We start from the raw sequence: 13174 nt of genomic DNA, 5'->3' as shown, positions 1-13174 counted from the left end.
ATAATTTTAATAATGATTTTCGACTTTCTAACGGTTTGAACTCGGTTTATGGATAATTTTGATTACGGACGCACGAAAGAGACAATATCAAACTAATTCAAATCCATAAAAAAAGTTTGGTTGTTTTTCATTTCTAGGTAACGTATGACACCTTTATTTATATATAAGAAAATCAAATATATTTGGATATATATATAATAAAACATTTGTAGCAACCTTTAATAAAATTTACAAATATAACAAAGTCAATCGACAACATTGACAGATTTTAAGACGTATAATAAATTGAACTAAAGTTTCTAAAACCTATATGAGTAAAAGAAATTTCTAAACCTACAAGAAAGAAAATTAAACACTTACAAAATCATATAAATCAAATTATAAAAAAAACTCAATTAAAAATATAACCCTTTTCAATAAATAAATAATTTACACATTTTGACAAACCATATTTCAAATTCCTTATCATATACCATAAAAGAAAAAGCCTCGAAAGAAAAATTAATTTGCATTTGATCCTCCCAAGACTTGGTACAAAGTTTTTTCTTTTGCCAAAAGGGACTCAAACTCTTGTTTAATTTGGTTTGGTTTTATAACTTTAATATTACAAATGTGCGAAAAGAATTTGATTCCAAGTATCGGGAACGCCGGGAAGGCACCAGTGGATGCAGTCGGCGTGGTGAAGAGGATCGGCTTTTTGCTCCGGCGTGAGTAACTTGCCGCCGGTTTCGGTGAAGATGGAGGAATGGGCGTCGATACGGTAGTCAGAAAGCTGGGTAATGTTGATAAAAGTGACCGGAACTTTCATTTTGTGAACTATTTTAGAGACCACACTCATTATTCCTTTATCGGCTCCGCTCCCCCAAAATTTCTTGTTTTTGATTGGCTTTGTTTCGTTGAAGCATTTGCTCCCATTCACTCTCCCCCAATCCATACTCCTGTGATTGTACAAATAAAATCATCTTTCTAACACATTGGAAAAAGGAAATGGGCGGAGAAAGGGTAAAGAGAAAGACCTTGTGTGAGTTGGAGACATAGTTGTAAAGAAGACACGTGTGATATTGGGATTGACATTTGAGTCAACCCAATTGGCCCAAGTCTTTAATCCCATTGTATATGCAATTGGTGTATCAAATTCTTCATATCCTTCTTCTCCATTCTCAAACGATCCCCATCTACACATCATTTTAATTTTCTAAATTAAACTTAATTCCTTTTTCAATAACTTAAAAGCAAATGCAACTCATATTATAAATAGAGGGAGAAAGAGAGAGGTTACAAGGATTTAATTCTAACGCCACTCATCCACCAAACGTAGGTATTGAAGACAAGAATGTCAACATTAGTCCAATGCTTGGAGTGGTTTGCAACCGAGTCCACTCTCAATATTCTTTGCCTTGGATCTCCAATGATGGGATTGTCTGAATTTGAGTGCACTAGAAATGGAGCCCAATAGAACTCTATTGTAGCCTTGTATTCCTGAAACCATGCCCCCATCATCATATACATGAATGATTCAACCATATTTACCTCAAATAAGTTTTATTAAAGAGTTGTTTTTAGATATAATCAAATAAATCTAAATATTTATAAATATAGTAAGGATAAATAACGATAAACACCGATAGATTATCATTATCTATCATTGATAGACACGTGTAAATGTCTATCATTGATAAAATTTTGCTATATTTATAAATATTTTTAGTAGATTTGTTATTTACACTACAATTTTTCTATTTTAAAAGTACCAATACTAAAATTGTAGGTTTGAAAGCACAAACACTAAACAAAACAAATGTCAAAATAGAATTAGATGTAGTTTTTATTTGATTTATAACTCTAAAAATGTTACACTTTTAGTTATTTGTTTTGAGTTTGATTTTGATAAAAGGTTCTAAATTTAAAACATTTTTACCATCTTAATTTATAAAAAAAAATCAAATTTTGGTTTAAAGAAAATAAGAAAAGAGAATGAGAAGGTACCTTAATAGTAAAAACAGAGTGAAATCGGCCTCGCTTGAGAGATTTTTGATCTTCAGGAATCATCCACTCAACCATACAAACAAGTGATTGCCATTGCCCACGCTGTAATGAATCCCCAACGAACATTAGCCTCTTCCCTCTAAGCTTTTTCAGTGCAATTTCTGCATTAAATCTGTCATTTCCAAACCAATTTCTTTTAACTTTACTTCTCTGTTTTACTTCAATTCATCACCAAACACAAACTCAAACCTTGGCAATCTGCATTCATCTGGTTGCCACTCCCAATGCCGGTAATCCGAATCCTCCCGTCCGTTCTTCACGCATGACACTTGCCGGTCTAGATACGGGCACGATTCGTCCGTGTACAACGGCTTGATCGACCTGTTAAAGACCCACTTCCCGTTCACTACGCTGCATTCCTCTGGGTCAAACTCGAACCGGTCGTCCATCAATGGGTCTCTCCACTGCTCCTCTGCCTTTGGCTTCTCCCCTGTAAGGAAACTAAAGGGGTCAAGGATGAAGTAATCGTGAGTGCAACTGTATAATTTGACCGTTAGTTGAACTGCAATCATTTTTTTTTCAACTAGAATTATAAAATTCAAAGTTGGTTTACTCTATGTCTATTTGAATATTTACGTGACTCCTCGTTTAGCATTGTATTCTTTCAATTCCATTCATGAAAGAATGCAACTCATAGAATTGAAAGAACTTAACCAAGGAAGAGTAACAATATTTTATTAGGACGATAATAAAACCTACTTGTCTTGAAAGGGGTGGATTTTCGAGGACAGGACTTGAGTTTAAAAATGGAGGCGGAAGAGAAGAAAGTGATGCGCTCGGTGTAGAAGAGAGCAAGGAAGGCAAAGGCACAGAGGACGACAGTGAGGAAGGGGAGGTGAGGCTTGAGTCGGGCGACCGAGGGCGGTTTGGCCATGAGGCCCGAGGGAGAAGACGCCAACAAGCTCATAGAGGGCATGCAAGAAGAAAAGAAAAGAAAAGAAATGTAGTTAGGAAAGGTTGAGGAGAGAATGAAGAAGAGGAGGAGGTTATTTTAGGGGAGTTTAAGGTAATATTTTATGGATGGAGTGTTTGAGTAGGAGTGAAGCTAAAGAAAAGTGTGGTTGGCTTTGAGTTTTATTAGCTCTTCTTTATGGAGGTTAAGAAGGGTGGGGGTGGGTGGGTTTGATACCCTAATTTTAATTTTTGTTTTCATTTCTTCACATCTAATTGGTCAATTTCTCTCTCAAAGCAGATTCTGAATCTTTTCATTTTGGTGAATTTATAAATTTTTATGTCTTTTTTCTCTCTAAAAGATTTCAGGTCAATTTATGAGATTATAGATATGTATAAGACAAACATTCATTCTCTATAATATAAATGTAAATAATAAAAAGAGACACAAACGTACGCCATAATTTTTTTTATTGAGTCAGCAAAGTTTTTCTTCTTTTGGAAATCCTTTAAGAAATTGTTATTTTATTCCTGCTCCAAAATAGTACTCAATTCATTACTTTTATAATTATTCCTTCATTTTTTTCAAAAAAATATTCTCTAAACGAGATTTTTTTTTTATTTTAATGTAGAAAAATGAATTTATATTTCTCAAATTTCAACAATTAAAGTTTTAATTTAATTAGTATATCGGTTTATTATTCTAAGCTTTAATAAGTGAATAGATTTATTAAACAATTTGTTGGCTATTTTCATTAGAATCTAAAATTAAACGAGCTCAAAAATCATTTAAACTCAATATTTCACAAAAATAGCAAAAAAGAAAAAAATATATATTAAGCAATTATTTCCAAATAATTTAAAGAAAAATGGACCAAATTTCACATTTTAATATAAAACTATATATTGATTTTATTATTTCACTCCAATTTACATTTATTCTTGTATTTTTCTTTTTCTTTTTAAGATTTTAATTCAGAATTTTAAGTGATCCAAATCCTTATAATTTCACTTGTTTTTTTATTTATTTTTTAGGAGAGTTATAAACATAAAATTTATGTCTAAAATATTTTTTAATATAACTGAATGCAACCAAAACTTAGAATTTACTATATTTACAATTATTTATAAATATTATTGTACAATTCATTATTATTGTTCTTAAAGTGTAATCAAACGCAATTACGTCCTAATTATTTTTATATATTTATGTGCCGGCACGTGTTGTTTTTATTTTTTCTTTTCTTTCAATAAATGATTTATTTATTACTTTTTTTTTTTAAATTATATGAATTTGTGAATGATGTTAACAGAAAAGGATTTTGGGATAATATTGATGAAAAGATTCAAGAAAATGTTTGATGAAATGTCTATTGAAGAAAAAATGGAGAAATTATGTTTTCAAAAAAAGAAAAAGAAAAGGAAATTTAGGATATGGATTTTATTTATGGACAGTTCTAAGTTTTCATGATTTAGAACCACCAATTCACACTAAAAAATGTAGTGATTTGATTTCAATTCGTTAGTGATGTTTTAATCATGGCTATTAATGAGTACGACTAGAAGATCAACAATACATTAATAATATTTTATTTAATTACTTGAATTTAAAACAACAATTATTATATTGAGACTCCATTTGTATTATTATTATCTAAATAAAATAAATATACACACATATATATATATTTTAACTTGATCACTTAAATATTTTCTTTTAAACACGGTAGAAAGTAGACCACGTCACATATTTGACAGTATTTAATAGGTCGGATATGCTAGAGATTCAAATTTTCTCAACACGCACGTGATGTTTGTTATTTAAACGTGTTAGACTGATTTTATTTGAAGGCAAAACTTAAGTATCATGTTGAACAACATCTCAAGAAGATACATAATATATAGTTGTTGGCATAATAATGGTAGCAAAACATTCTTTTCATATATAATTGTGGAATTTATAGATCTTTTTTCTCAGGTCGTACTTACCTTCTTTATTCTTTTGCAAATAATATATATCTCCAAAATGTATTTTCATAGCTAGCCATATTTATATTGTGTTCTCATAATTTATTTTTAGGGTGAGTTGTCTCATCGGTAAAGTGTGTGAATTGAACGTTTTGAGCTTAAGGTTTGTCTAAGCCTCAACCTTCCTGTATTGATATTGAAAATTTGTGCTTGTTGTTGAGAATTTTGATTCGGTAGCCATTGTAGAACTTGAGAAGAGTTTGATATTAATATTTTATTTTAAGAGGAGTCTAAATATAGTGAATATGAGGGGATCTCACTCTTAGGGCAAGCCTAAGTATATTGTATTGAGGGACCCAATTATACAAAGCTTGAAGAAGCATTTTTGTGGAAGTTGAGAAGCTCAAACTTAAGGGAGCTTAAGTTGAAATGTTGAAGAGCAAACTATGTAGTAATTACTTAAGGCAGAGTCTAGCAGAAAAAATACTTTTGTTGTAATTGCTAAACTCTTTATATAGTGAAGTTTTGCTCCATCGAACACAGTACTGTTCTCCAAAAGTAGGTGATTTTTCATTGAATTAAATTATCATTCTTTGTGTCGTTATTATTCTGTTTGCTTTTGTGACGACCCTTTATTTTTTCATCCACCTCTCTCTGGTTGTCTTTTTTAAAAAAACAAGCTAAACTAGAAAAACATTAAAAAAAAAAAGTAGTTTTTTTTTTATAAAAATTATAATTTAATTAATTAAGAATAATTCAGACGTTTCTAAAAAAAGTGAGAATCATTAGTGGAATCTAGGGAAAAAATAAACCTAAATTAAGAAAAAAAATTCAAATGATGCCTTGCTAATTACCAATTAATTTAGTGACTAACTTAAGTTGATTTTGATGAATCACAAACAAATTCAATAAACACAAAACACTTAGTTAGCATCTTAAAATTAGATAGTTCAATCTCTTAATTACAAAACTCAATCACTCTCTTCAACTCTCACTACAAATGACACGCCTTCATTTAAAATAATTAACATATTTACATCGGAATAGTATAAGAACTACTTGTAGACAACTATCAATTGTGCAATATCATACAAAATACAAGAGGAGAATGGGTTTAGGGTTTAGCAAAGTTTGAAAATAATAACACATGAAGTGTTTAAGAAAAATGAATTGAAGGGGAATAGAAAGATGAGAGAAATAAGTGAGAATAAAAAAGGAAATGAATTGGTAATGCAGCATTGTATAATTAAAAACCAAAGCATTAAGCAATACGCAAACCCCATGATTTCATTTCTCAACAAAAGCAATGATTGATTAAAAGCCAAAAAAATATAGATATAAATATATTCATTGAGACCCCACGTCGAACACACCTTGTGCTCATTCAAAATGGACCAATTAACCCACGCACCTTTCATATTTTTTCTTCACCCAATCTCATTCTAAAGCTTCAAACTCAAGCTTTTCTTTCTTTTGGTTTTCTTCATTGTTCTTTCAAAATCTGATAACGTCATTCTGCCCATCACACACACAAAAAAATCCCAATCGAGCCCTTTAGTTTTGAGCCTTCATTGGAGGCGACCATATATTGATTTGGGTTCAACTTTCCAAAGGGATATATTTGTTGCAGTGTAAAAGATAAAAGGGAATGATCTTGATTTGAGGATTGTTGTTATATTGTTTAGGAACCATTCCAAAAATCACTCTTCAACTATTAGTTTAATAAAAAGGTGTAACTATTATTCTATACGACGGTTTCTCTCTCTACGGAATAATTCTAACTAAGATGAAGATCAAGATTAACTATTAATGCTTCATTAAAAAGAAGCTAATCTTGGATCTTTTAGAATATCATGGACTGTAGAACATCAAACTTCTGATTTCAAAGTTGATAGTACGTGTTTGATGTCAATTGAATTAAACTTATTTTGATTATAAAATTCAATTTTGTGTTCAATGAAAATCTAACTTCACAATCTTATGATTAATATACATGAGGGTAAAAATATGTAAAATTGTAGATCGGTGATCACTTATCTGATACAAAAAACATCTAGTATCTACATTTTTAGAAATTTAATGAATGAAATTGATTGTTGAAGAATGTATTAGACTAATCTTTAAAGTTCATAAACATATATATAAGATACTTTTAAAATTTTATAAGCCAAATATAATAATCTCCAAAGTAAAGGTAAGTTAGACCTTTTTTTCATCCAATATTTTAAAAGATCTCTACTCAAACATTTCTCTTTGAAACGTTTATAAAATACCAATACTCAATTATAAATAAATAAATAAACAATTGCTGTACTTTTTGAACATATAATAATCTTCAAAGGTATTTTCATAATTTAAGCTTTTTATATATATATATATATATATTATATTTGTTTCTTTTTTAAATGATTTATTTTTATCATTTCCCAATTGTGATATCAATTATTTTGACAGACACGTTGATAACTTATAATATACTATATATAAAATCTTGATGGTTATTAATTGGTGTGTTGATATATAGTATGATCATATCATGTTTCTCACTTTAATGGATTTGTCCCTTTCTTCATTTTACCTCTTTTCTTCAAAAAGACATTTAGTACTATAATCGATGTGCTATTCATTTATATTGCCTACAAATTAAGGAAAATCTTATACAATGAATGAAATTTATTATATTGTTAGTCCTTTTCATTGTTAACTGCACTAAAAAAAATAACATGAGAAATGTTCACTAATTCTGACTTAACTTTTTGGAATGGGAATGGAAATGAATTAAACAGGCTGATGAAGATAAAATATTTTCACTTGAGTGGGTGAGGATTGAGTAGTCTATTCTATCTTAGCCATACCTCGTTGCTATCTCTAATAATGAAAAATGGTCAATAATCAAAATGTATTACGACCACTAAGCATGGAACAATCAAGATAAAAGATATCTGAACATGGATGGAAATTCAAAATCTATAAAAGCATTAAAATTCCCTGTAACTCTATGATCATATACTTGCAAAGAGACCTGCATATGCAACTCTTATTAGGAATAATGAGTTAGTCCCCTCTCTAGCTATCATGGGGTATATATGAGGCTAAATTAGCATATAACATTTTGAAGATCATAGGTTTGTATGTATAAGATTGATCCTTAATGCTAGCTCCCATAAAGAAAATTTTGTTTACATGAAAACGCACCAAATGATCATTTAGGTATGTCAAATTATATCTACTTGAGCAAATAATTTAATTATTAAGAAACATTATAGCAAAATTCTAAACTATTATACATTTAACTAAGGAAAACACAACAATTTAAATTTTAACATTTTTAAAAAAATTATATGCAAATGAAAGGTAGCCCATATATCCAATGTAATTAACATCTACAAAATTATTGTGTTATAAGAGATGAAAGAAAATTATTTCAAGTAAAAGTCAATCTCCCAACTGATATTTACCATTATTTACCATCATTCTGATTCTAAATAACACATATCCTAAATTTTCTTAATTAAATTAATTTCTATATTTGTTTTATATATCCTAGAATAACTTATGAGCTTTTATATATATATATATATTCAATCAATAATCAACTTGGGATAAATTGGTAGTCTACTTGTTAATAATTCATAGATACATAATTACATATACCTTTACTTTAGGTGGAAAAAACATATGCATACCTTTATAGAACATTATTTAAAAAAAATGAAAAATCATAATTTTTTTTTTTTATAAATGATAAAATTTGTATCTTTTCCCCACATCTAAAACAATGCTATGTTCTTAATTAAGAAAATATCTTGATAAAGATTAGAGAGAAGATCATGAAGATCATTTTAATTGAACGACATGCATATTTGAATTTAAGTGTCATCATTAAACAATGATTCAACTTACAAAATAATTCAAATTCTTATTCGGTGATACAAATTTCTAAGTTAATTTATAACCCCACTTTTGTGATTAAATAAGTCCTAAAAATGGCAATCTTAAATTAATTATACTATGAGATGAAAGAGTTGTTGAAAATTTTATAAAACTCAAATTCATGATTTAAATTATTGTTGAATTACCTGGAGCTTAGATCATAACAACCTTCAAAGAGTTTGTGGTCTTCTTCAGCTCTGCAACAATGGGGAAACCTTCACTATCAAATCGCAAATAGGTGTGGTTGGAACGCCATAGTATTTTGGGACTGTAAACTTTGCATGTATGAATTAATTGTGTTGATCCTACAGTTGTACATAACCTCCTAAGAACAGTAATCTGGTCTTTACTCAACAAATCACACTTGTATATACAAAATTACGGGTCCATAATGAATTAGATCATGTAATAATATATCCTTTAAGTTGTCCAAATATATAACTTAACTGTTACTTAATTTTGTTACCAAATACCTTCAATAACCTTACCTTAATTACGTGAGGTTGGTCAACAAAGCAGAGATCAAAGCATCTGTTTTCTGAGCTCTTGCTTCTTCTCTTTCCCTTCTTTTGTCCTCACTTTCTCTCCATAAAATCTCCATCATCATTTTCTCTCTCTCAATGCCTTCCATTTTCATTCTCCATTCTTCCTCTTTTAACCTTCTCTCTTCTTCTCTAACCCTAAATGCTTCTCTCCATTCCCTCTCCATTTCCATCTCTCTTTTCACAAAATCCTTCAATATTTCCTTCAAATTCCTCTCATGTTCTTCAGGATTATCCCTTTTCCATTTCCTCTTTTTTGTGCCATTTTTCGTTTTTGTTTTTTCTTCGTTTTCTAATTCCCTATCACCATTGGGATCCTCGTTTGGTTTCCTTTTCGAGCCTCCAGATCGGTTTTCGGCTTCGACCCACCAATTCTTTTGCATCCTTGCAGTAAAAATTGTATGAAGGTCGTCGTAAAACGGAAATTGATGCTTTAGAGCTTTGGGATCCATAGTTTCACAACCCTGTATGTGTAAAAACTGCTGAGAGTTAGTAAAGAGAATAAAAAAAAAAAAAAAAACGAGAAAAATTGTTTCATAGTTAACACACAGTGCCTTATTTTATCTTTGTCTATTAACAATTTACACACACAAGTAATATACTTGTGATTATGTTTGGTAATTAACAATTTATCTTTGTTTTTTTTTTTTTTACTTAATTCTCTCTCTTTTTTTAATATTTTTATAAGTTAATTTGTTTGTAATTATATATTTAAAATATTTAAAGAATTTTCTCCCACTCGAAAATGACTTGATAGTTTTATATAAATTAATTTCAATTGTTATATAGAAATATATTGATTACTTTAGTTAGAGATTTGAAGTACGTGTATTTCGGTCTTTAGCACATATATCAATTAAGTTTCTAGTTGACAATATGTTCTTCTTTTTTAGAGAGAGAAAATTTAGGAATATTTCATTGATATGCAATGTCTTTTCTTATATGATTAATGTGTCAAAGTTCTTTATTTATATTATAAAGTTTATTGTTATACTATATAGAAATTATTTAGCGAGTAACTTGTACACTTCCTTCTCGAAATTAAATATCACACTTTAATTATTCTATTACTTCATGGCTGCAAAATCCTTTGTCACCATTTTTTTTTTATTTCCCTGTTTCTAAAAAATCAAATCAGTACACCAGTTGTTAATAATAATAATAATAATTACAATAACAAATAAATCACATGCCAAGTTTCTAGATTAAGCTTATAAATGTTATTTCTATTCATCCTTTTTTACCTTTTGATTTCAAAATTCCAAGAAAAAATAATTTTAAGTTTTTTTTTTTTTAATTTAGTTAAGAATCCAAATTTGATGAAGACTATAGTGAGAATCCTAAACCCTAAGCTAATTAAGCATTCCAACATTGTATTTTTTTTTTCAATTTTTTTGACGATAGGTCCATTTAAGATGGTAAAGAAAATTTGTTAGATTTGATGCCTTAACTCCTCAGATTTGACAAATAATTATTCATATTATTTTTTTAAGAGTTTAATTAGTTTGATGACAAAACTGTGAGTTTAATTAAGTTTAGTATCAAATTCTTTAGGCTTTGTGTTTATTTAGTTATAAAATTTCTATATGTATATATGAACAATACGTGAAAGGGGAGAACTAGAGAATATAAAATATGACGATTCAAAAATATTTAATAGATGTATAAACTTTTGGTTTTGTATTTGATACAACTCTATATCTTCAACTTTGTAATTAATAATATGTCTAAAATTTTCATTAAATTAAATTAAATTTTGTGTATATTAAAATTCTAAACTCGACTTTTTTAAAATAAAATTTTAATAAAATTATAACGGAGAAAATATTTTGTTATATAATAAATTAAAGGTAGCGGTTACATATCAAAAACCCTAAAAAAAAGAGTATTCATTTGATTACCTTATAACGAGTGACGAGATTTTTCCATTTACATTTACACTGCTCGTCGCTTCGATTAAAGCCTTTAGCCTTCATCTTTTCGGCCACCGAAATCCAAAGCATTCTATTCTGTTTCATCTCCGAGAAATTCTTATCCAAAGCCGCTCTAATCGCCAGCAATTCCTTCGTCTCCAGTACACTCCACGGCGGAAACCTATCCCCCGCCGCCTCCGCATTAACGCCGATTCGATGAAAAACAGCACGGCGGAGATCGCAAAAATCTTCCATAGCGCGGAAAATTCCGAAAAAGATCGGGGCGATTATTAATGGATATTTGGTTATGAGAGAAAGAAAAGGAGAGGAGGGAGGAATTTGAACGTCAAATAATGGGTGTGAATTATAGCTGGGATGTTGTTTGTTTGTGTATGAAAGCGTAAAAATATTATTTGAGGGATTTTTTTTTTTGTGCGTGCGTGTGTGTGTAGAGTTTTGTTAATTGAGTATAGTGGTGCAGTGTCGTCTTTATCCTTTCACGCGATTTTAATTTTGTGTCATTGGTATCGTCGACATGTCGTCACGCTTACAACAACAAACAAAAAAATGATGGATACACCTAATTATGGTGTGTGTGTATGTCCACACTCCACACCCACCAAAACTCTCTCTTAACTGTTTTTCTTTTTCTTTTTCTTTTTTAAAAGAAAACATAACACTCAATTAGATCCCTAATCTTTTATCACACTATTCATTATTCAAATTATAAATATGCTCATATGCATGTGTGTGTGTTTATAGTCTTCCTGGGTTAGTGGGGCATAATTTCTTCATATACAATATGTTTAAACTACAGAATCACCAAAAGAAACCGAGATTGAGAATAAAAATACCAAAATATAAGTATACTTACATATATATATATATATATATATATATTAGTTCAAAGGTACAATATATTGTGGTGGAGAATTTAGTCATGATGCCCAGTTGTGTACTATTTGATACCTGAGTTTTTACTTTTATTTCTTTTTCTTTTCTTGATCAAACTGTGTGAGTTTATGTTAATATTTGGAAATAAATATTATCTTTTTGTTTGTCGGGGTTTGTTAATTAATTTCTCTAAGTTTTATACATTTGTTTTGTCTATTTAATCTCTAATTCACTATACTTAATGGGTACTGTTTGTTTTTTAATTTTCAAGTAAAGTTCATGAATTTTCAAATTCATTTTACTTAAATATAATAGTTTCTAAGGGATATTTTTGGATATAGTAAAATCAATTAAAATAGGGTGAAATTTTATATTCGATTAATGTATAATGGTGACATCTAAAATTTTGAGTTATTTTTATATTTTTATCATTTACAATTATTTTCTTGTTTTGACGTGTCTAAAATATTTGGAGGACTCGTTATCTAATATTCCATCTACTTTATAATTAGAAAATTGGCCTACTTTTAAATACTTATATTACTTCGTTAATTTAATGTTCATGCTAGCTATCAATCAAATCTGTATATTTTGTACTTACATATTTTTGTTTGCAATCATTTTATTTTATATTTTATATTTTTATATATATAGCAACATAACGTAATATTTATAAAATATAACAAAATATCACGATATATCTACGATCGACGATAGTAGACTCAAATAGATTACTATCTATGTCTATCTCTAATCATAAATTTGATAAATCGTGATTGACTATATTTATATATAAGGTAAGTTTTGTTATTTAAAATAATTTTATTTTTTTAGGGCAAGTTTTATTTAATTTATTTATTATTATTATTTTGTGTAGGTCTATATATCTCAACAGAGGAAGCTTGTAAGTTTGTGCTTGTATATGTTCTTATAGAGTCTGCCTAGAAAAGTCTTTAGTGTAAAAATAAAAGAGCTTTGTATTGTGAA

The 13174-nt window shown here is 28.9% G+C and overlaps 2 protein-coding genes across 6 annotated transcripts; both read right to left on the bottom strand.

The window, feature by feature from the left end:
• Positions 1-391: 391 nt before the first annotated feature.
• LOC101212899 (protein trichome birefringence-like 3) lies at positions 392-3060 on the bottom strand. Its single transcript, XM_004148567.3, has 6 exons — positions 2746-3060; positions 2236-2476; positions 1987-2158; positions 1280-1479; positions 1017-1175; positions 392-938 (listed from the first exon to the last, which is right to left on the bottom strand). Exons 1-6 carry the CDS (start codon positions 2960-2962, stop codon positions 605-607), a joined length of 1323 nt encoding a protein of 440 aa, XP_004148615.1. The 5' UTR covers positions 2963-3060; the 3' UTR covers positions 392-604.
• Positions 3061-7577: 4517 nt separating this feature from the next.
• On the bottom strand, positions 7578-11734 carry LOC101218250 (trihelix transcription factor GT-3b). 5 transcript variants are annotated; one of them, XR_004215900.1, is made up of 4 exons: positions 11282-11734; positions 9327-9844; positions 8985-9143; positions 7578-7927 (listed from the first exon to the last, which is right to left on the bottom strand). XR_004215900.1 is itself a non-coding variant. In XM_031883858.1 (3 exons), exons 1-2 carry the CDS (start codon positions 11546-11548, stop codon positions 9332-9334), a joined length of 780 nt encoding a protein of 259 aa, XP_031739718.1. In that variant the 5' UTR covers positions 11549-11734; the 3' UTR covers positions 7578-9163; positions 9327-9331. The 5 variants fall into 5 exon arrangements, 3 of the variants coding, with proteins under 3 accessions (XP_031739718.1, XP_011653700.1, XP_031739717.1); XR_004215901.1 differs by having other exon boundaries at positions 8985-9035; XM_031883858.1 differs by having other exon boundaries at positions 7578-9163.
• Between the last annotated feature and the right edge of the window lie 1440 nt (positions 11735-13174).

The sequence above is a fragment of the Cucumis sativus genome, chromosome 4, assembly GCF_000004075.3.
Source record: "Cucumis sativus cultivar 9930 chromosome 4, Cucumber_9930_V3, whole genome shotgun sequence".
Taxonomy (NCBI): domain Eukaryota; kingdom Viridiplantae; phylum Streptophyta; class Magnoliopsida; order Cucurbitales; family Cucurbitaceae; genus Cucumis; species Cucumis sativus.
This window is presented reverse-complemented; position numbering and strand designations above follow the sequence as displayed.